This window comes from Papio anubis, chromosome X, assembly GCF_008728515.1.
Source record: "Papio anubis isolate 15944 chromosome X, Panubis1.0, whole genome shotgun sequence".
NCBI classification, from domain to species: Eukaryota; Metazoa; Chordata; class Mammalia; order Primates; family Cercopithecidae; genus Papio; species Papio anubis.
Genome location: NC_044996.1, coordinates 17,148,963 through 17,172,582, shown reverse-complemented (window position 1 = coordinate 17,172,582; position 23,620 = coordinate 17,148,963). Strand labels below are relative to the sequence as shown.

Genomic DNA, 23,620 nt, shown 5'->3' with positions numbered 1-23,620 from the left:
ATCACCTGTTCTGATTCAGGGCAGAGGAAGGCAAGAAGGAGAGAGAGAGAGAGAGAGAGATCAAGAAGGTGATAAGGTGATATAATAAGTAGGTTTCTTGGTGCCAAAGACACAATTGGATTGATGAATGTGAGTCTTCTTTAGGGCCAGCCCAAGAAGGACAGAAGCTAAAGGACAGGACAGGAAGGCAATGCTTTCACAATCCTAGTGGGAGCAGGAGAATGTCTCTTATACTCCTCCAGCCACACTGTAGTGTGTTTACTAGAATTACAGTTGCCTAGCAAATGAAGTAGTAGGTTATGTACCCATAATCCTGCTCACTCACTGCTTAACAACCTTCCTTGTCAAGTTCATCACAGAGAACCAGAAATTTAACCAAAAGGCTCTGAGAAACCCAGGAAGAGATACAAATCTCTGCAATTAATGCCTAGCCATTTCTTTCATAGGTTCTCAATAGCTGGTTTCATTTTCTTTTGAATACCTGAATTCATTGATAGATTGATAGGTTCGTTCATTCATTCATTCTTTTATTCCACATGCACAAGTGCACGTGCACACACACACACACACATATACATACAGTCACACATTGCTTAATGATGGAGATACATTCTGAGAAATGTGTCATTAGGCAATTTTGTCATTCTGTGAACAACATAGAGTGCACTTACACAAACCTAGATTATATAGCCCTACTACACACCTAGGCTATATGGTACAGCCTGTTGCTCCTAGGCTACAAACCTGTACAACATGTTACTGTACTAGATACTGTAGGCAACTGTAATACAGTGCTAAGTATTTGTGTATCTAAATATATCTAAACATAGAAAATGTATGGTAAAAATATGTTATAATCTTATGACTGTATGTATGTGTGTATATGTGTATGTGTGTATATATATGTGTGTATATATACACACATGTTTATATATACATGCGTGTATATACATGTGTGTATATGTGTATATATGTATATGTAGTATACTATATACCACACACACACACACACACACACACACACACACACACAGCCATCCAGATCAGCCCAGTCAACCCTGGCAATCAATGAGGTGACAGATGTTGCAGCCAGATCACCCTCATATCCTCAATGAAAAAAGTAAGAAAGAAACAGTAATGTCTTTGGGGCTCTACCCAAGCCACTGCAATCAGCATAACAGGTCTTGTTGCCTGCTCAGCCCTGTGGAGCCTGTCCTGGGGTGTCAGCAGAGGGGCTACACTGGGACCTTTTGGAAATGTTTTTCTCTTTAGTCCCAAATTACTTGGAAGCTTTTTGGCTTGTTTAGACTCTTTATAAAAAATAAAAAGGTGATCTCCACGACAAAATGGTGCATGTGTTTTTGAAAACGCTGCAGCAAGCCGTCAAGATGATTTAGCAGATTCAGAAGAGCCTGATAAATTCTTCATAGCAAGTATCAAGGGAGAGGTACCTTTGAGTTTTCAGCCTTATGTTACAGATGCTCTGAATGGTGAGCTTCCAAAGAAACTTTTGGAGTATCTAATATTTCTGAGAAAAGCATTCTGGTTCCCATTTTACAGCAACACAGAGGCAGCCTTAGCAACTAATGGATTTTACATCTGGAAAAGGAGAAAAGAACAAAATATTTGGCCAATGACTAAAATATTTCCACATCATCTAGCCTTCAAAAGATCACCTATGAGACACTTCAGTTTTAGAACTGTAGAAGTTAAATAAAGTAAGTAATTAACTCAAACTCTACTACTTTGGGAATTCTTTTCAATATTCTGCCTAGCATAGATTACGCCAGGGAAAATGTGGAGTTGAATCAGGTGGCTCACATAGGCTTGCCACTGGATCTGCTTTTTGAAAGAGAGAGGGGGAATTAATTTAATTTTAGAAAGGTCTCCCAGGGCTCCAGAAACAGTGGAGTAGAATGGTCTAGCACTTTTGTTCTTTTCTAAAGGATTTTAATGTATTTTCTCTTCTGAGATCCAAAGGGCCCTGAAATGCCCTCTGAAGCCCTTCGTGATCACCCTTTAAATCTTTGTGCTGCTTTTTTCTTCTAGGCTCCCAGAGAATGAAGATGTCGACAGAGTAAGCATGGAACATGATGATTTATATTGATGACTCTCTCTATATCTATCTATCTATCTATCTATCTATCTATCTATCTATCTATCTGCTATGTGTGTGTGTGTGTGTGTGTGTGTGTGTGTGTGTGTGTTAAGGAGCAAAACTGTATTGAAATAATTTATGTACAATTTTCTAACCACTAGGATTCGGCTGCACTATCAATCCTCATTCAGTGTGACCATTCCTTTTCAGGGTATTATTCATTTTCCCTTCAACAATTTTTTTGCTATCAAGTAGGAGGGTCCCAGATGGATTACCATCTGGGGACCAGCCCAAGGAGCAGAAAGATAGTCAGGGGAAGACATTTTTGACATTAACAATGTACCTGTGGGGGCTCTTAACCTGTGACTTGAGCCTGAATGAGATCTGATGAACAAGATACACCTCGTGAATGATTTTGAAACAGATTTATGAACTGGTTGAAGTCAACTTGACAATTTATTACATTTCTTCTCATCTTCTGTTTTCCTTTCATTTGTCTTTCTCCTTTCTTCTCATAGTTGCTGTAGGAAGCTTACAACCCCTTAATAATAATTATGAATGCTTGCTAAGTGCCAGGCATCATCTTAAGTGTTTTAAACGCACTATATTATTTAATTTTCTAAAAACTCAATGATGTTGGTTCTATTTTTGTTTCCATTTAGCAGATGAGAAAACTGAGGTGTGGTGAACTTAAGCATTTTACTATATTAGTTATCTTTGCTTGGGTTACAAACAAATAATCCCAATATCTCTGGGCTTAAACTAGAGTCTGGCAATTTTTTTAAAAAAGGGCCCAGATAGTAAATATTTTAATCTTTGTAGGCCATACAGTCTGTGTCACAACTACTCAACTCTCCCATTGTGGCACAAAAGTGGCCATATATACTGTGTAAACAGATAAACATGACCATGTACCAAAAAACTTGATTGATAAACATGTAAATGTGAATTTCATGGAACTTTCATGTGCCATGAAATATCGTTCTTCTTTTGATGTGTTTTCAACCTTTTTAAAATGTAAAGGTCATTTGGCCGGGCGCGGTGGCTCACGCCTGTAATCCCAGCACTTTGGGAGGCCGAGGCGGGCGGATCACGAGGTCAGGAGATCGAGACCATCCTGGCTAACACGGTGAAACCCCGTCTCTACTAAAAATGCAAAAAATTAGCCGGGCGAGGCGGCGGGCGCCTGTAGTCCCAGCTACTCGGGAGGCTGAGGCAGGAGAATGGCGTGAACCCGGGAGGCGGAGCTTGCAGTGAGCCGAGATGGCGCCACTGCACTCCAGCCTGGGCGACTAAGCGAGACTCTGTCTCAAAAAAAAAAAAAAAAAAATGTAAAGGTCATTTTTAGCTCACAGGCTGTACAAAAACAGTTGTGGGCCATATTTATCCTCATTGGCTGTAGTTTGTGGACCCTTAAGTTAAACTCCCATTTATTTCTTGCTTACATTATGTGAAGGCTGCAGTTCAGGTGTAGATCTGCTGGGCTCTTATTCAGTTTGGCTGTGCTTGGCCCCACAACTCTTCTCATTCTGGAATCCAGGCTGAAAGCATAGCCACTATGTGAGGCATGCTATTTTCATAGGACAGGAATAAAAGGGGCAGAGTCAAATTATGCAAGCTCATTGTCTTAGTCTATTCAAGTTGCTCTAACAAAACTACCATAGACTGGGTGGTTATAAACAACAGAAATTTATTTTTCACAGTTCTGGAGGCTGGGAAGTCCAAGATTAAGGCTCTAGAAGATTCATTGTCTGGCAAGGGACTGTTTTTGGTTCATAGACAGTACCTTCTTGCTGTGTCCTCACATGTTGAAAAGGGTGAATGAACTCCCTTGGGGCCTCTTTTATTAAGGCACTAATCTCATTCATGAAGGCTCTGCCCTCATGACTTAATCACCTCCCAAGCCTCCACCTCTTAGTACCATCATCTTCAGTGTTAGAATTTCAACATATGAATTTTTGGGGGACACATTCTAACCATGGCACCCATTTAAAACTTTCCCTTGCTTATATGTAGCATATGTGATGTCCACTCATATTCCTTTTACCATAGCAGGTTATATGGCCAAGTCCAAAGTCAATGGGACAGGAAGGGAAGACATGTTCAGGGAGGCAGTGTATCATTGAAAACTAGTAAGCTAGTAAACCAATTTGCCACTTGATCTAAGATTGCATGATGGGTCTTGAGGGTTTTGTGCTCTGAAGTCTGTGCTCTTAACCACTTTGCTATGCTGGCTCCACTTTGTTAGGCCTTTGCTTCCCCCACACTCTCTTAACAGTGCTCTTTATTACCTGTTCAGCTTCTATCTGTTTTAGCTTTCCCATCTCCTTTCCTTCTGAGTTGGTCTGAATCTTTACTATGCTGTATGGATTTCTGGGTACTTTCTGTTGTCCTCCAGACCAAGACAGCAGGACTCACTGCATCCCTCAGACCACGAACGCAGCCATCCAGGCTGCCTGGCCACACAGGTCACTATTTTCTCTCTCACTCTCTGCATGAATGATGGAAAGGGCTGTGCATTTCCCTCAGGAAGCCTGCTTGTTTCACTGAAAAAAGACCAACTTCCTGGTAGAGGACACCAGGAATAAACCCCAATTGCTCCCCTGACCTCTGGCCACCACTCCCCTTCTAGGAAACAATAGCTAACATTCGTATGAGGTTTTATAGTTTACAAAGCCCCTTCCCTGTATCATTCCACTTGATCCTCATAACCATATTGAGAGGCAGACAAGATTATTACCATTCTACAGATCAAGAAACTGAGTCTGAGAGAAAGTCCGAAGTTTTCTTGAAGATCATGGAGTTATTTATTTAATTATTTAGTTAGTTAGTAGTGGAGCTGGAACTCAAACCCAGGGCTCTTTCCCCTTACCCAGAAACACACCCTGTCTTTGATGTTTCTTAGTTTCCTCCCTTTGAAGCATTCCTACTACTAGGCAGGATTAGAGTCCTTCCTCCCCTGGGATTGCAAGAACCTTAAAAGGACCGGCAGAAGTGAGATTTAACTCTTTACTGCTCTTTGTGTGAAGATTACATCCGTCATTACTCAAAGGTCACAGTCACTTGAAGGTGGAAAATTGTGATTGCTAGTATGCTGTGGTCCTAAACTCCCTACTTCCTGAACCATTTCATTTTTCAGGATCTGGTTTAATGATACGTCCTATGTGAAGCACTTTTCCATCTCCCCCAAATAGAGGAAGGAGTCATCTTCTCTTCTGTGCCCCCACAGTCCCTGAGCTCCCTTCTCCCATAGACTATCACTCTGTATTGTAATTGTTTATTTGCTAGTATGTATCTCCCACTAGGCCCTGAGCTCCCTGTGAGCACAGACTATATCAACCTCACCTTTGTACCCCCTATCATAGCAGTTATCCCTCTGTCTTGCACTTAATCTGGTTGTTTGCCTATCTGCTCTACTGAACTTCATGAGTTCATGCTCATGCCACCTCTTTACTGCTGTACCTACATACTGGGCCAAACATGGTGCCTGGTATGTGGTAGATGCTTAGTAAATGGCCACTGAACTTTAGGATTTGGTTGCTTTCCAATTGGATCCATTCTTCTGAGATAGGGGCCAGTGGAAATTTTCTCTTGTGCTTGTAATCAGACACAGTGGAAACCACCTTCTCCTGCTCCAGTATTTTTAGAAGGTAATCAACTAAGCAAATTCAGTGGACAGTTGGAAAGGTGGCACCATTGTTAAACCCGGCTAGTCTCAATCCGAAGGATATGATTAGAGATTGGAGGGGTGGAAGATACTGACTTCAGTTTCAGGGGTCCCACCCAAGCATGTTTCTTCTCCCACACTGCACAGTCCTGTGAGGCCAGCAAGTGAAGCAGTTAGTAAAAGCTGAGAGGAGAGTGGAGAGAAAGAAGAACACCATTTTAATTCCTTTTTTTCCTTACTCGCATGCCAAACATCTGAGCAATATACTATTTAAAACCTTGAAAATTCACAACATAGCATTGGAAAGGTGAAAGAGGAAAGACTCTTTTATCAGCTCACTTCTCAATGATGTTCTCACCCCACAAGCATTTGAGTCCTGAAGCAAAACTCAGCATGATGTGAAAAAGTTCCAATCACTCTTATTTGCAACTTTTCTGGACAATGGAAAACTATTTGCTTGTCTGCGAAAGTCTGGTTTTTTCCTATCTAGACATGAACTCCACTTAAAATTATTAGGAAACTCTTTTAGCCTGCTGAGTGTAATCTATTCAAGCTCATGCTTTTCAGAACTTACTAGAAGCTTTGTGTCTTCTAGTAGACCCTTAATATAATTCAATATGTGACGAACAAAGTCATGTTGTTCAGGCATGGCTAAAGTTAAGAGAGAGCAGCTTTTATCCAATATGGTCAAAAATGCATCTTACAGATGGAAGCTATGACGAAATGCTACTTTAAATAAGCAGCCTCTATATTGTGCAGAAACACCCACATCTACTCCCTCAAATCTCAATGCACTCCACTCACTCTGTATTTTGTCATCATGGGCAGACAGAAAAATTCAAGCCAAGATGCATGATTTAGCAGATGTTTTGCAAAAGGTTCCATTCTTCTGGTCATCAGCACATGTGGAGTTGTCAGGAGCCCTGTAAAGATTTTACAAGCCTTATAAGTCATAGTTTATTGAGCCTGAGATGGAATTTAATATATCATCATGGTTCTGGAAGTTCCCTCCTTTTTGTCTGATATAGTCTATAGCTTTATTTACCTTGAAACCAAAAATGCTGGATATAAAAATGAACAGGCAAAGCCCCCCATTGGTGCCCATGTCATCGCCTTCTAAGTGTGGCTCCTTGTTTACTGCATGATGGCAATACTCTCACTTTCTTCATCAGGACTGCTATCAGCAAGCTGAATCAGCATTTTGGCCAGCTTTTAGTTCATTTTATTTTCCTTTAGAGGAAATGTTTCCCAAAGTTTGTTAATGATCCTAAAGTCTTATAAAATTACCCAGCAATATCATTTTACCACAACTTCATGCAGTGTGAAGTTCCAGTCATGCCAAAAAGAGTTCAGATGCTCCAAGATCTTATAGCATTTATCAAAACTGGCCTAAAAAGCAACATACAAAGCTTTATGCAAAATCAAACATGCCAGGCAACTAGGATGCCTGGCCAACTTAGTAGACATATATGTTGGACTTGCTTTGCCGAATTTGAAGTGTACGTGAGCAGATTCATTTGCAACAGTGGGAAGAAAATAGAATAGAAATTGCAGCTGCCATTTGTGGAGCACGTGTCTCTAAATAACTATGGAGATAGACTTCCTTGTTTTTAAGTCCTAATTTTATGGATGAGGAACTTTAGGCTTAGAGAGGTGAAGTACCAGGCCTAAGATAACACAAGTCTTTGACAGACTAGGACTTGTGTTTCTTGGCTTTTTAGTATGCCACAACTTTACACTTTAGCTATAGGAGGGATGGTCTGGCATAACTTTGGGAACAGTGAGACATTGAAGCCAGACAGACATGGGCTTAAACCCCCTCAGGCAGAAATGTTTTCCATGTCATTTCTTCCACTAGCAATATCCATCTTTCACTTAAAGTTTTTCCTGACCCTTCATTTTCTCTTTTGCCTTCTGTAACTACATGTGTTTCTGCCCTTCTTTGAATCCCTGAAATTATAATTACATTGTTTGTAATACTTTTGATCACAGATTACTGTACTTGAACTATAATAATTTGTTCATTCTTTGATTCTCTCTATAGCTATTATTGAGTTTCTTATATGCAAGACCATGTGCTCAATATTCTGAGGATTCACAGAAAAATACATTTAAGTAGAGCCTACAAGGAGCTTATCTGCTAGTACAGGAGATAAAACATGTCATAAGAACATTAAGTGGTGCTCTTTATTGAATAACTACTACGTGCCTGGTCCCTTGTGAGGCACTTTACAAAAGTACCTTTCCAATTGACTCCTTTCAACAATCCTGTAAGATAGATATTATAAATCTCATTTTCAGGGTGAGGAAACTGAGGTCAAAGGAGGTTAAATGACTTATTCAAGGTCACCCAGCTGCTCAAGTAGAGAAACTGGAATTTAAGGCCAAGTGTGGTTGGCAAGCTCACTGCTTGCTACTTCACTACACTGCCTCTCTATAAAATAGCAGATAGAAAATAAGTGAAAGTGCCAGAAAAGAGGTACAACAAATGTGCTAAAATAAGTGAAAGTGCCAGAAAAGAGGTACAACAAATGTGCTAAGGGAGTTCTGAGGAGGAATGAAGCTCTTATACTGGTCTTTTTTGCACTGTTCCTCTTCTCTTCTCCCTCCATCCTCTAAACACAGGAACCGGGGACTCGAACATGGAAACTGTCTTTTTTTCACCTCTGTATCCTCAGTGACTGGCCCAGTGTTGTGAGCACATAGCAGGTGTTCAGAGATGTGGGTAGAGATGAATATAGTGACTGTTTGCAGGAAGGCGGGACAATTGGGGCTTGTACCACATCATGTTCCATTCACTCCCCAACTGCAAATTTGCTGGAGAGCTCTACTTGGGCTCCTTCCCTTGTGTGGCCTTGGGTAGGGATACAGTCACAAAGGCAAAGAGGAGATTGAATACACAACATTTCATTGTAGGTTTTGCTATTTTTTCATTAGCTACATTTCTATAATTTGGGAGGGAGATCATAGAAATCTTTATGTATCAATAAAGGTGCTTGAGTAAGACTTTAGGGAAGTCATTTCCTTTTATATTTCTTTTGTGTGATAAATATTGGGCATTCTGTAGTGATTTTGACTTTTTTTGGGGGGGGGGGATGAAGTCTCACTCTGTTGCCCAGGCTGGAGTGCAATGGCACGATCTCGGCTCACTGCAACCTCCACCTGCTGGGTTCAAGCAATCCTCGTGCCTCAGCTTCCTAAGCAACTGGGATTACAGGCACATGCCACCATGCCCAGCTAATTTTTGTAATTTTAGTAGAGACGGGGTTTCACCATGTTGCCCAGGCTGGTCTCGAACTCATGACCTCAAGTGATCTGCCTGACTCGGCCTCCCAAAGTGCTGGGATTACAGACATGAGCCACTGCGCCCAGCCGATTTTGACTTTTGAATGCAGTTATGAGGTAATGCAATGTAGTAGGGGTAGTACACCCCTGTGGTTAAACATGTAGGCTTCAGAATCAGGTTGATTTGGGTTTGAATTTTAGCTTTGCCACTTAGCAAGTTTGGGACCTTGGGTAAGTCACTTTACTTCCCTGAACCTCAAGTTGTTTTATCTTTAAAATGGGGTTAATGATAAGAAAAAAGTGTGCAAATTACACATGTGATAAGGGGTTAATATCCAAAATATATAAGAAACTCAAAGAACTCAATAGCAAGAAACCAAGTAACCCAATTAAAAAGTGGACAAAACATTTGAATAGGCATTTATCAAAAGGAGACATAAACTACCTAACAGCTATATGAAAAAGTGCTCAACATCACTAATCATCAGGGAAATGCAAATTAAAACCACAGTGAGATATCACCTCACACCTGTTAGAAGAATATCTATCAAAAAGACAAAAGAGGTTAGGTGCAGTGGCTCATGCCTGCAATCCCAGCACGTCAGGAGGTCAAGGCTGGCAGATCCCCTGAGGTAAGGAGTTCAAGACCAGCCTGGTCAACATGGCAAAACTCTGTCTCTACTAAAAATACAAAAATTATCTGGGCATGGTGGCACGTGCCTGTAATTTCAGGTACTCGGGAGGCTGAGGCAGGAGAATCACTTGAACCTGGGACATGGAGGTTGCAGTGAGCCAAGATCGCACCACTGCACTCCAGCCTGGGCAACAGAGTGAGACTCTATCTCAAGAAAAAAAAAAAAAAAAAAAAAGACAAAAAGTAACAAGTGTTGGCAAGGATATGGAGAAAAGGGAACCCTTGCACACTGTTGGTAGAAATGCAAATTAGCACAGCTATTAAGGAAAACAGTATGGAGGATTCTCAAAAAATTAAAAATGGAACTACAATATGATCCAGCAATTTCATTTCTTGATATATATCCAAAGGAAATGAAATCAGCATGTCAAAGAGTTATCTGCACTTTCATGTTTGTTGCAGCACCATTCACAATAGCCAAGATATGGAATCAACCTAAGTGTCCATATATATGTGTGTGTGTTGCGTTTTCTTTATATGTTACATACATGCACACACATATACACACACAATGGAATACTGTTCTTTATATGCTACACACACACACACACACACACATGCACACACACAAGGGAATACTATTCAGCCTTGGAAAATAAGAAAATCCTGTCCTTTTTGAGAACGTGGATGAACCCGAAGAACATTATACTAAGTGAAAAAAGCGAGGCACAGAAAGACAAATACTGCATGATCTCAATTATATGTGAAATCTAAAACCTTCACACTCATAGAAGTAGAAAATAGAATGATGGTTACCACAGGCTGGGGTCTGGGTGTGAGAGAGGGAATGGTGAGATGCTGGTCAAAAGGTACAGAATTTCGGCTAGGAGAAATAAGTGCCAGAGATCTAATATACAGCATGGTGACTATACTTAATAATACTTTATTGTCTACTTGAAATTTGCTAAGAGAGTAAATCTTAAATGTTCTTGTCACCAAAAAATGTTAAGTATATGATATGATGAATATGTTAATTAGCTTGATTTAATCATCCCACAATGCATACGTATATCAAAATATCCCATTATACTCCATAAATATATATAATTTTTATTTACCATTTTAAAAAAGTAAAATATAAAAACAAAAGAATGGAGATGATGATAGTTCTTGTGAAGATTGATTGGAGTGATGCTTGTAAAATGACTAACACATATGAAACTCTCAATGAGTATTAAGGGTTATAATGACAGACCATTTATTGAAAGCAATTTTGACTTATTTTTACTATTTTCTGATAGTATTCAACCAATGTTTATTGCTCATACAGATGCATTCCTTCCTATACCCTTATTGTCAAATATGGTTTTCAAGGAATGCTAATGTAACATATGGAAAACACAATTCATTTCCATAATGGAAATGTGGTGCCAGAAAACACAAAGGAAGAACTTCTTTTATTTCTTTTTTCATTTTTCTTAATTTCTCAACACTGAGAGAAACGGCACTGTGAGAGTTGGGAAGGCCAGATGTACTGTCAAGTGTAAAATATGCAATCTTCTGGCTGGGCGCGGTGGCTCATGCCTGTAATCCCAGCACTTTGGGAGGCTGAGGTGGGTGGATCACCTGAGGTCAGGAGTTCGAGACCAGCCTGGCCAACATGGTGAAACCCCATCTCTACTAAAAATACAAAAATTAGTTGGGTGTTGTGGCACGTGCCTGTAAACCCAGCTACTCGGGAGGCTGAGGCAGAAGAATCGCTTGAACCCTGGAGGTGGAGGTTGCAGTGAGCTGAGATCACACTGTTGCACTCCAGCCTTGGTGACAGAGCCAGACTTCATCTAAAAAAAAATAAATAAAAATTTTAAAAAATAATAAAATAAAATAAATATATATATATATATATATATGCAATCTTCTTAAAAATTGCAATTGAGAGTGAAAGGGTACACTGCTGATAATTAGGCTGGGAAAACAGAAGTAAGCCACGATTTTTCAAGACGAACCTGGACATATGTGACCCTACATAGAGGTTATGAGCAAACTTTGGAGTCAGACAGACTTGAGTTAATTGAGGATCTGTTTTGCTCTCTTTACGCTGCCTATTCTTTTATGTTTTTGGCATCCTGTAGTATTTTAAGAATACAGGCTCTGAAGTTCAAATAGATTTGGGGTCCAATCTTGCTCCAGCACTTACTGGCTGTGTGAAATTAGACAAGTTATTTAACCTCTCTGAGCCTCAGTTTCATCATGGTTAAAATGAATGTAATGATAATACCTCTATCATGGCATTTTAAAGATTGTGGTCAGGAAATATGAAAGACTTTCTAGGTAGGAATAAGTGAGAGACAGATCTGATGCGATTGCACAGTGTGTCCTAGTAGATGAGTGAGAAAAATGACTATCTAGATAAGGTCTGTCCAGGTTATGGAGGGCTTTAAAAGTCAGATAGGATATCTGCACTCAATGTATTAGTAACAGTAGTACTAGCCCCATCTTCAGGACTTTTCTCAAATTTCACCTTCTCAGTGAAGTCTTCCCTGACAACCCCAGTGGTGAACAAAGCAGACAAAAATCCCTGTCCTCATGGAACTTTCAGTCTAGGGTGAGAGTAGAAAGAAAACAGATACGTATAATATTGCAGATTGCCATAGTGTCATGAAGGAAGTGAAGAGGCCGCTGATGGGGACTAATGGTAGTGTTTCAGGGGGATGGAATGGGCTGCTTTATATTAAGTAATCAGGGAAGTCCTTTCTGAGGAGGTGAAACTTCGGCTGAGATCTGAAGATTGAGAAAGAGCCACATGAAGAGAAGGGGAAGGGCATTCCATGGAGAGTAAATACCATATGCAAAGACCCAGAGGCAGGAAGGAAAACAATCAAGAAGAGGCCATTTTGGCTAAAGAGTAGTGAGCTATGAAGATAATAAAAGAGGATGATGTGATAGGAAGTGACAGGGGTGGGGGAAGGGGCAAGTCTTTTAAATAAGGGGTCAGGGAAGGCCTCTCTGAGGATGAGACATTGAATTAAGACCTGAGCAGAGACAAGGAATCAGCCATGCAAAGATCAGGAGACAGAAATTTATAGACAGAAAGAATGGCCACTGCAAAGGCCCCTAGGTGCAACATGCTTGGCCTGTTGAACAGACAGCAAGGAGGCCATTGTGGCTGGAGTAGAGCCAGTGGGTACAGAATTGGGGGGAGATAAAGCTGGACAACTTGGAAGGAGCCTGATTGTACAGAGCCTTTCAAACCACGGTAAAGACATTGGATTTTACTCCAAGTGAGATGGGAAGCATTGGAAGGCCTTTAAGCCAGGGAATATTTCAGCCTCTGTCTCCTCTGGAGCCCTGCAGACCTTACTTTCTATACTGTTCATTGGCTTCCAGTGGGCACTAAGGTATCCTAAGCTATTGTTTGCTGAGTATATCCTATCTTGCAAACTGGACAGAGAGATCCACCTTGAGTCATGGACTGGGGCTTAGGCATTTTAGTATGAAGTGCTCAGCACAGTGACAGAGCTTCAGAGAGAGAGAGAGAGAGAGTGTGTGTGTGTGTGTGTGTGTGTGTGTGTGTGTGTAGGAACAGGAGGGGTGTAGCTGGGCATGGTGGCTCACGCCTGTAATCCCAGCACTTTGGGAGGCCGAGGCGGGTGGATCACAAGGTCAGGAATTCGAGACCAGCCTGGTCAATCTGGTGAAACCCCATCTCTACTAAAAAAAATACAAAAATTAGCCGGGCATGGTGGCAGGCGCCTGTAGTCCCAGCTACTTGGGAGGCTGAGGCAGGAGAATCGCTTGAACCCGGGAGGCGTAGGTTGCAGTGAGCTGAGATTGTGCCACTGCACTCCAGCCTGGGTGACAGAGCAAGATTCTGTCTCAAAAAAGAAAAAAAAAGGAAGAGGAGGGGTGTGTCTTGATGATGTTGATGAATACACAAGCTAGAAGTACAGCTGGAGAAGATAACATGTACTAATAGCATATTCCACATTTTAAGTGTTTTAGGGGTGATGCCAGGGCAAATTGACAGAAGTGTTTATTGAGTGTATATTTGGGTTGTGATAGCTGGAATAAATTGTGCTGGGACAGAACATTGCAGGCATCTCTATTTAAGGGGTGAAAAAAGCAGTGGCTTCCTTTTTGGATTTTCTAGGTCTAACCTTAATTTTCAAGTACAGCTATATTCAGACCCTGATTGGGTAAGATTTTCCTGGCTTCCTAGTGATAGTGATGTCTTAGAAACAAGTCTCTTTTCCTAAGGTGAACTTTTAAGCAGTACATTTTCACCAGAAAGGCTTGAAGCCTTAATCATAATAATATTAATAGTTAATATTTCAGAGCACTTACTATATGCCAGGAATTGTGCTTTATCTGCATTAATTTATTTAAGCCTCAAAATAATCTTATGGATCAGGTAATCATATTATTAATATTACTATTTTACAGAAAGAAAGCAGATTCTGAGGGGTTGAATCATTTGCTTAAAGATTTCAGCTAGTTACTGGTATAGTGGGATCGGAACACATGTTTGACTGATCCCAGAGCCCCTCTTACCACTTTATGTTGCCTTTAAAGGTTGGTTTCAACATCCACAATCCTCACTTATGTTGCAATCTGATTGGATTTGTTATGGTAGATCTGCTATCTTTCCGTGTTTTCCCTCTCTGGTGGTCTATCTTCTATTTTGCTTTCATTATTAAAATCCCCCAATACAGAAGATTTTAGGGCTCAAACAGATGTCAGCTAATCCAGGCAGAAACAGTGAATAACTGCTCTGGATAAAAATTCATTTGTCATATTTCTTGAACGTAGAAATCATAACCTTACCTAGTTTTATATTCCCCTCAATATAAAGCACAGAATAGTCTTACAGCCTAGATGCTCAATAAATGTTGAATTGACTTGAACTCAATTTCTAAACCCTAAGATATTACATAATTACTCCCATTCCAGCCACACAGGGCTATTCCAAGTTTCTACATAACATTTTTTTAGGGGGAGAGGGGGTGCAGAGATTGGTTGGGTGGGGTCCATGTGTATGCTTGGGGCAGGTAAAGGGGAATAGCCATAAGTTTTCTAAGTCTTATGCCTGATGCAGGAAGGGAAATATAATCTCTATTTACCACCCACCTCCTTTACTTCATTCAGTAATATGTTGGTTTATGAAAATATGTAGTATTTTCTAAAAAGCAAGGGAGGCAAGAGAGAGCTTGGTAATTTATACTTTGCCAGTTTCATCAGTGCCTTAACATAGCTCCCTATTCAGTCAGTGAAGGAGAACTGTATGTCCTTGTTGGGAATCTGGAGACATGCCAGTGGTTGCAAAGAGCTCAGCAGTTTTGCCTGTGTACTTAGATCTGGACTGACCAGTTTAGCATGTGGATCAGATCAGGGACTAGTAAATGTCATTTTGTTTTGACATTTGTATTGAAATTACGGGAAAGAGGTGCCTGTTTCATGAGAATAAAAAGAAAAGAATGCATTGGAAAAGTTTGAGCTTGATGTATTATTAAAAGAAGCAGCCGGGCACGGTGACTCACGCCTGTAATCCCAGCACTTTGGGAGGCCGAGGTGGGCGATTCATGAGGTCAGGAGATGGAGACCATCCTGGCTAACACAGTGAAAACCCGTCTCTACTAAAAATACAAAAAAATTAGCGGGCGTGGTGGTGGGCTCCTGTAATCCCAGCTACTCGGGAGGCTGAGGCAGGAGAATGGCGTGAACCCGGGAGGCGGAGCTTGCAGTGAGCCGAGATCACGTCACTGCACTCCAGCCTGGGTGAAAGTGCCAGACTCCGTCTCAAAAATAAACAAACAAACAAATAAATAAATAAATAAATAAATAAATAAAAAAGAAGAATATATGATCCATTCAGGCTGAGTTTAAAAACATCTCAAAACTAGAATCATCCTAAATCTGGCAATAGTTTAGTTATATAGTGATGTAAAAGACAGGATATGTACAGGAACCTAATACTAAGGGCAGTTCAGTTTCATATAGAGGTGTTTTTTTGTTTTTTGGTTTTTTTTTTTCGTGCAGATACAAATCCATTATGTAAAATAGATTTGTTTGCCAAAAAGTCTATTTTTGTCTATAATAACAATGCAGTTACCAATTATTGAGCAGGTTTTATATGTCAGGCATTGTGCTTAAACACTTTGCACGCATTGTCTAATTTAATTCTCACAAAACCCCTATGAAGGAGGTGAAATTATCTACTTGTTACTAATGTGGAAACTGAGAGACTCAGAGTGGTTATGTAACTTGCCCAAGGTCACACATATAATAAGGGGCAGAGCCAGAATTCTGAAGTGAATCCCTGGCCTGAGGGCTCTTAATAAGATTAGAATCAATACCTCTGAGGATAAAGACCTGGTCCAGTTTTTAAAATGTGCGGTAAAATAATACATCCAAGGACTCTGTGGTATGAGTGTGTGTGTGTGTGTAATATGCTTTAAGTTCTTTAGTAGAGAAACTAGGTAATTTTCATTGTGTTTCTTAAATAATGATTGCTTAATTGCCTTTAACACTTGCAGCCACTTAGTGGTTAAGTGATGTCTGTTAGAAAATTCTCTTGGCAGTTGCTTTTTGAGAAAGATGATCAAAAGCACACCAAGAATGCCAGTTAATGCCATCATTATTTACTTAGTATAAATTTACAATAACAGGAAAATATGTTCATAGAAATAAAATATCATCTAAAGTATTTAAAGAATTGAAAATGATTCCCATCTTTGTTGTTTGGCCTTACCTTCCTTTACAAAATAAACAAACCTGTTTATCACGTTGTTATAGGAAACAATGACCATGTTTATAAAAAAGAAGGTAAGCTTAGGTAGGAATAATAAATATCATCTTGGATGAAAAGCCTTTGTAAGAGCCTTTTTGATCCTTGAAATATTCTTTTGAAGAAAGGTATGTGGCTTAAGGGTTAACTGATAAATCAGACACCAAGGAACTGTACCTATGGCTACCAACTGCCAAAATAACATCAAAATGGGCAGATAAGTTGTTCTAAAATTAGGTTAACTTAGTTGTTTTCATTTTCTCCTCACATACCGTTTGCTCCAATTAAATCAGTTGATCCTCAGATACACCTTGTGCTTTTGTAACTTAGTGTCTTTCCTCATGCTGTTCTCTTTTCCTAGAATTACATATATCCAAATCCCAACCCATTCTTCCAAATTAGCTCAGATGTCACATCCTCTGTGAAGTGCCTCTGATCCCCTCACAGAAGCAGTATCTTTTGTGTCTCTCCATCTGCACCTTTCTTGCATTAGCAATCTTATAGAATTTTATTTTTATAGTTCTTGAGGCCCCTCTCGCTTTCCACCTTGAAATTTTGTTTTTAATTCATTTATCTTACATCTTCTATTGGTCTCTAAGCTTCTTGCAGTCAAAACCTATTTTCACTCAGCTTTGGGTAGATCTCAAATACCAAGCACAGTGCTTTGAATACAAACGTCACTCAGAAACATCTATTCAGATTTGAGTGCTTACCACGTGCCATATACTAGGCCTACAGGCTGACTAAAACAGTTTCTTCTCTCCAGGTACTCATGGGAAACAGATATATTAACAGACTTTCAATATGATCTAGTAAGTAATAAGGTAGAGTCATGAACAGAATGCATTGAAACCTGGAGAAAAGACTTGACCAAGGAGAAGGCCTAGACTGAAAGATGGGCAGTCTTGGTCAGAAAATTGAATGTATGAATCTATGACTTCAAGGTGAAGCCATTTTGGAAGGTGGCAATATCCAGGATGTGACCCTGAGAACTGTGCAGGTGAAGGAATGTGAGTATAGGATGTGAAATAGCTCTTCCAACTGGACAATGGTGCCAGGAATTGAGGTAGAGAGGATGCCAGTAAGCCAGATACCAGAGTCCTCAGTGAATGAAGGAAAATGTCCAAAAGAGAGGTAGATGATCATCCTGGGAAGGAGTAAAAGATGGCATCTGCAGATGGTGTGAACTTCATGGGCAGTGAGGCTTTTCATGAAGCTGGAGCAATGGCCTGGTAAGGGCAATGGGAAGGCAGGATGGTGCTGGTTCCCTATGCTACCTGACCCTATCCATCGCAGAATTTGTTGTTTAGAGCTCAAGCAGCTTTAATTGGAGAGAGCTGCATGGTGAAACTCATTGTCTTTGTAAAGAGCCAAGTCTTCTTCATTAGGGCAGGACAGAGGTGTTCTGTGAAAACACAGAGGGTATAGAGGTGCTTATTTACAAGTTGAATGACCGTAGATAATGCTGATACAATGGGAGAGCTGAAAGTGGACTAGTCCACCTTTATCATTTTAAATTTGAATACTCTGAGGCCCAGTGAAAGGAAGTAACTTTTTTCCTCAGGCTTCCATAACTATGTTTAATTTCTTTTTTTCTAGCAGTTATTTTGATGCATAGATTTCTTAAACACAGATGCTTGAAACACATGAGTGGTCTATAAAGACCTCCAAGGTAGGTTGTGGGCTATTTCATAGTATAGCATTTCTAACATGATAATCCTATGAAAGCATACAAATAAGATGTTTTGACATGAGGAACCTGCATATGAAATTCAATAAACATATGTCACTGATATTTATCACAGTAGCATGTTCTTCCTACACATTTATGGATAATTTCTTTCCCCGGCTCTCCCAGCCCTAATACAATAGTGAGTCTTTTGTATGGTCCTTGAAACTTCCACCCACACCACTCTGCTAAAATAGTTCTCACTAAGGTCACCAATGACAATAAAGTCACTAAGTCTAACAAATAATTTTCAGTCCTTATCTTATTCAATCCCTCAGTAGCATTTGATACAGACAATCTTCCCTTCCTTCTTGAAGTACATTTTGCCCTTGCCTTTTATGAAACTGCAGTCCCTTTGTTTTATTTGCCCACTTTTGTATTCCTCCTTTGCAGATTTATCCTCCTTTACTTGATTATTAAGCATTGAAGTTCACCAGGGCACTGTTCTAGATATTTTTACCATCCCACTCCATACTCTTTCTCTGAATGATTTAATCTATTCTCATGGCTTACAATATCTTCATGCTCAGTGTGTCTCTGGAGCATAAATAAAGATTTATATCTCCAACCCAGGTTTCTCCCATGAACCTTAAACCCTTATGTCCAACTCAACATCTCCACTGGGATATCTCAAGGGCATCTGAAATTGAACTGGCCTAAGTGTGAACTTAGATTTCTTCTCTCAGACTTGCTCCTCCTCGTGTTTTGTATCAGAGTACCAAAACAGCTACTTACAGTTGTGTAAGCTAAGAATTTGAGTCATCCTCAATACTTTCCTTCCTCTCAACTTCCACATCAAATCCATCAACATGTCCTGTTGATTTTACCTTGAAAATACCTCTCAAATTCATCCACTTATCTCCATCTTTATTAGTAGCAACTCAGTCAAGCTATTGCAGTAGACTTTCTTTGGTAACAGCTTTACTGAGATTTAATTCAGGTATTATAAAACATAGCCATTTAAGTTGTACAATTCAATGGTTTTTAGTATAGTCATACCTCATTTTATTTGCTTCATTTCATTTTGTAGATTTTGCATTTTTTAAAATAAGTTGAAGTTTTGTGGAAATCCTGCATCAAGCAAGTCTATCAGCAATATTTTTCCTACAGCATGTGCTCACTTCATGTCTCTGTGTTACATTTTGGTAACTATCACAACAGACCAGGTGCAGTTGCTCATGCCTGTAATTCCAGCACTTTGGAAGGCTGTGGCAAGTAGATCACTTAAGGTCAGGAGTTCGGGACTAGCCTGGCCAACATGGTAAAACCCCATCTCTACTAAAAATACAAAAATTAGCCAGGCATGGTGGGAAGCACCTGTAATCCCAGCTACTTGGGAGACTGAGGCAGGAGAATCACTTGAACTCGGGAGGCGGAGGCTTCAGTGAGCTGAGATCATACCGCTGCATTCCAGCCTGGGTGACAGAGTGAGACTCCATCTCAAAAAAAGAAAAAAAATTATAACAACACTTCATACTTTTTTATTATTGTTATATCTGTTATGAAGATCTGTGGTCAGTGATCTTAGATGTTACTACTTTAATTGTTTTGGGGCACCATAAAAAGTGCCCATATGGGACAACAAACTTAACCAATAAATGTTGTAGGTGTTCTGACTGCTCCACCAACTGGCCATTCTCTCCTCTCTGTCCATCTCCTCAGGGACTCCGTATTTCCTGAGACAGAACAATATTGAAATTAGCCCAATTAATGACCTTACAATTGCCTTGAAGTGTTCAAGTTAAAGGGAAGAGTCTCAAGTCTCTCACTTTAAGTCAAAATCTAAAAATGATTAAGCTTAGTGAGGAAGGCATGTTGAAAGCCGATACAGGCCAAAAGGAAATGCTTCTTGCATTAGCCAAATTGTGAATGCAAAGGAAAAGTTCTTGAAGGAAATTAAAAGTGCTACTCCCGTGAACGCACAAATGATAAGAAAGCAAGACAGCCTTATTGCTGATATAAAGAAAGTTTTAGTGGTCTGGATAGAAGATCAAACCAGCCACAACACTCCCTTAACCTAAAACCTAATCCAGGCCAAGGCCCTAACTCTCTTCAGTTCTATGAAGTCTGAGAGAAGTGAGGAAGCCGCAGAAGAAAAGATGGAAGTTAGCAGACGTTGCTTCATGAAGTTTAAGGAAAGAAGCCATGTCCATAACATAAAAGTACAAAGTAAGCAACAAATGCTGATGTAGAAGCTGGAGCAAGTTATCCAGAAGATCTATCTAAGAAAACTGAGGAAGGTGACTACACTAAACAACAGATTTTCAATATAGATGGAACAGCCTTATATAGAAAGATGTCATCTAAGTCTTTCATAACTAGACAGTAGAAGTCAATGCCTCGTTTCAAAGCTTCAAAGGACAGGCTGACTCTTTTGTTAGAAACTAATGTAGCTGGTGACTTTAAGTTGAAGCCAATGCTCATTTACCATTTCAAAAATTCTGGAGTCCTTAAGAATCACATTAAATCAACTCTACCTGTACTGTATAAATGGAAAAATAAAGCATGGATGACAGCACATTTGTTTACAGCATGGTTTACTGATTATTTTAAGTCCACTATTGAGACCTACTGCTCAGAAAAAACAAGATTCCTTTCAAAATATTGTTGTTGTTCATTGACAATACACCCAAGAGCTCTGGTAGAGATGTACAAGAAGATGAATATTGTTTTACTGCCTGCTAACACAACATCCATTCTGTAGCCCATGGATCAAGGGGATATTTTGACTTTCAAGTCTTAAGAAATATATTTTATAAGGCTATATGTAGCTAGTATAGAGTGTGATTCCTGTGATGAATCTGGGTAAAGTAAAAGAAAAACCTCTGGTTTTCCTTATTCACCATTCTAGATACCATTAAGTAAATTTGTGATTCATGGGAGGAAGTTAAAATATTACATTAACTGGAGTTTTGAAGTAGCTGATTCTAATCACTATGGTTGACTGAGAGGGTCAAGAAGTCAGTGGACGAAGTAACTTGAGATGTGGTGGAAATAGCAAAAGAGATGTTGCTGATGCAGCCAAATTAACAATGAATGGAACTTCCTCTGCAGGAACCATAGCTGTGTCACATGACCCAGTCAAGCCAGTAACTACCAGTCCTCTACCAGCAGAGACGGATATTCCTCTATTCTCAGGTCAGAAGTCCTGCTGGAAGTGCAGTGAGCCTTATTCCTGAAGATGGCCTTGTTCCTATTCTCATCTCCACTGGTGTAAAAGGAGACTATACTGTGGAAGAGAAACCATCACATTTATTTCAGTAATGCAGCAGTTGGAGGATGGTGGCCCTGACCCACCTGTATTTGTTTTAAATGCACATTTGTTGTCAATGCTTAAAATTGTAAATTATATGAACAGGAAGTGCTGGTGTTTTACAACCAAGGGAATGCATGCAGTGGGTCAGTCTGAGATAGTCATTCTTCTACAGTGTCTATCGGATGGAAAGTGTTTGCCAAAGGATGTCTTTAATCACTTTGTGCGACTTTATCAGGATGCTCTGGCAGGGAATATGGTGGGCAACTTGGGACACTCCTTCTTTAGTCAATGTTTCCTTGGCAGTAAAAAACATGGTGGATTCTTTTGTCTTCTTTTTTTTTTTTTTTTTTTTTTTTTTGTATTTTTAGTAGAGACAGGGTTTCACTGTGTTAGCCAGGATGATCTCGATCTCCTGACCTCGTGATCCACCCGCCTCAGCCTCCCAAAGTGCTGGGATTACAGTCTTGAGCCACTGCACCCGGACACATGGTGGATTCTTATATGTGACATCTACCTACCAGTCATTGCAAGACCTAGTACTCCCAACCCCACCTTACTTCTTTGGGATTCTTATCCAGAAATGGCAAACTCCTAGGGCTAAAGTGTTTCCTATCCATCTGATGTTGAGACTTGGAGCTGAATATCTATTTTATCCATGCCCACTATTCAGTGTCAGATCTCAGAAGCCATTATTTGGAGAGATGGGGCATATCATCATGAATCTTCTTGCAGAGTTCAGAAATTATCAGTATACCTTGTCAGTTCAAGGTTGGTGGTTGATATGGAAGTTTAGAAAACCGGCATAAAAATTCCCAGCAACACATAAAATGAGATGATGAAAGCCATTAACAAGTCCAATGAGCATGTCCTGGCAGGAGGTGCCTGCTTCAATGAAAAGGCAGATTCTTATCTTGTGTATGTGCAGAATGATGATAGAAATGATCAGACCCAGGCTATCAGTATTCACAATCAGCCCAGAAAAGTGACTGGTGCCAGTTTCTTTGTGTTCAGTGGCACTCTGAAATCCTCTTCTGGATACCTTGCCAAGTCCAGTATTATGGAAGATGGCGTTATGGTCCAGATCACTGCAGAGAACATGGATTCCTTGAAGCAGGCACTGAGAGAGATGAAGGACTTCAGCATCACCTGTGGGAAGGCGGACGCAGAGGATCCCCAGGAACACATCCACATCCAATGGGTGGATGATGACAAGAACGTTAGCAAGGGTGTCGTAAGTCCTATAGATGGGAAGTCCATGGAGACTATAACACATGTGAAGATATTCCATGGATCAGAATGTAAAGCAAATGGTAAAGTCATCAGATGGACAGAGGTGTTTTTCCTAGAAAATGACGACCAGCACAATTGCCTCAGTGATCCTGCAGATCACAGTAGATTGACTGAGCATGTTACCAAGGCTTTTTGCCTTGCTCTCTGTCCTCACCTGAAGCTTCTGAAGGAAGATGGAATGACCAAACTGGGACTACGTGTGACACTTGATTCAGATCAGGTCGGCTATCAAGCAGGGAGAAATGGCCAGCACCTTCCCTCGCAGTACATGAATGATCTGGACAGCGCCTTGGTGCCAGTGATCCATGGAGGGGCCTGCCAGCTCAGTGAGGGCTCTGTCGTCATGGAACTCATTGTTATTTTTAAAAGTTGCCACAGCCATCTCAACCATCAGCAACTAGCATCCTGATCAGTCAGCTGCAGTCAACATTGAGGCAACACCCTCCACCAGCAAAAAGATTATAACTCCCTGGAAGATACTGGTTTTTCTTTGCCTGGCTTATTTCACTTAGCATAATATACTTCAATTTCATCCATGTTATCACAAATGACAGAATTTCCTTATTTTGTAAGGCTTTGTGTGTGTGTGTGTGTGTGTGTGTGTGTGTGTGTGTGTGTATAAAATCTCACATTTTCTCAATCTATTCATCTGTTGACAGACATTGAGGTTAATTCCATACCTTGGCTATTGTAGATAATGCTGAAATAAGTATAAAAGTGCAGATATCCCATCAACATACTGGTTTCATTTCCTTTAGATATATGCCAAGTAGTGGAATTGCTGAATCATATTGTAGTTCTATTTTTAATTTTTTGAGAAGCCTTCATACTATTTTCCATAATGGCTCTACTAATTTACATTCCCATCAAAGTGTTC

At 40.1% G+C, this 23,620-nt stretch overlaps 1 protein-coding gene and 1 pseudogene across 1 annotated transcript; both read left to right on the top strand.

The window, feature by feature from the left end:
* Positions 1-1,080: 1,080 nt before the first annotated feature.
* Positions 1,081-22,259, top strand: LOC110740430 (annotated as a pseudogene).
* On the top strand, positions 21,842-23,289 carry LOC101016072 (zinc finger FYVE domain-containing protein 9-like). Its single transcript, XM_021933122.2, has one exon. It carries the CDS (start codon positions 22,286-22,288, stop codon positions 23,150-23,152), a length of 867 nt encoding a protein of 288 aa, XP_021788814.2. The 5' UTR covers positions 21,842-22,285; the 3' UTR covers positions 23,153-23,289.
* The last annotated feature ends 331 nt before the right edge of the window (positions 23,290-23,620 follow it).

Excerpts from the sequence above, each read along its gene's own strand:
- LOC101016072 (XM_021933122.2), top strand. The coding sequence starts at position 22,286 with ATGATGAAAGCCATTAACAAGTCCAATGAGCATGTCCTGGCAGGAGGT.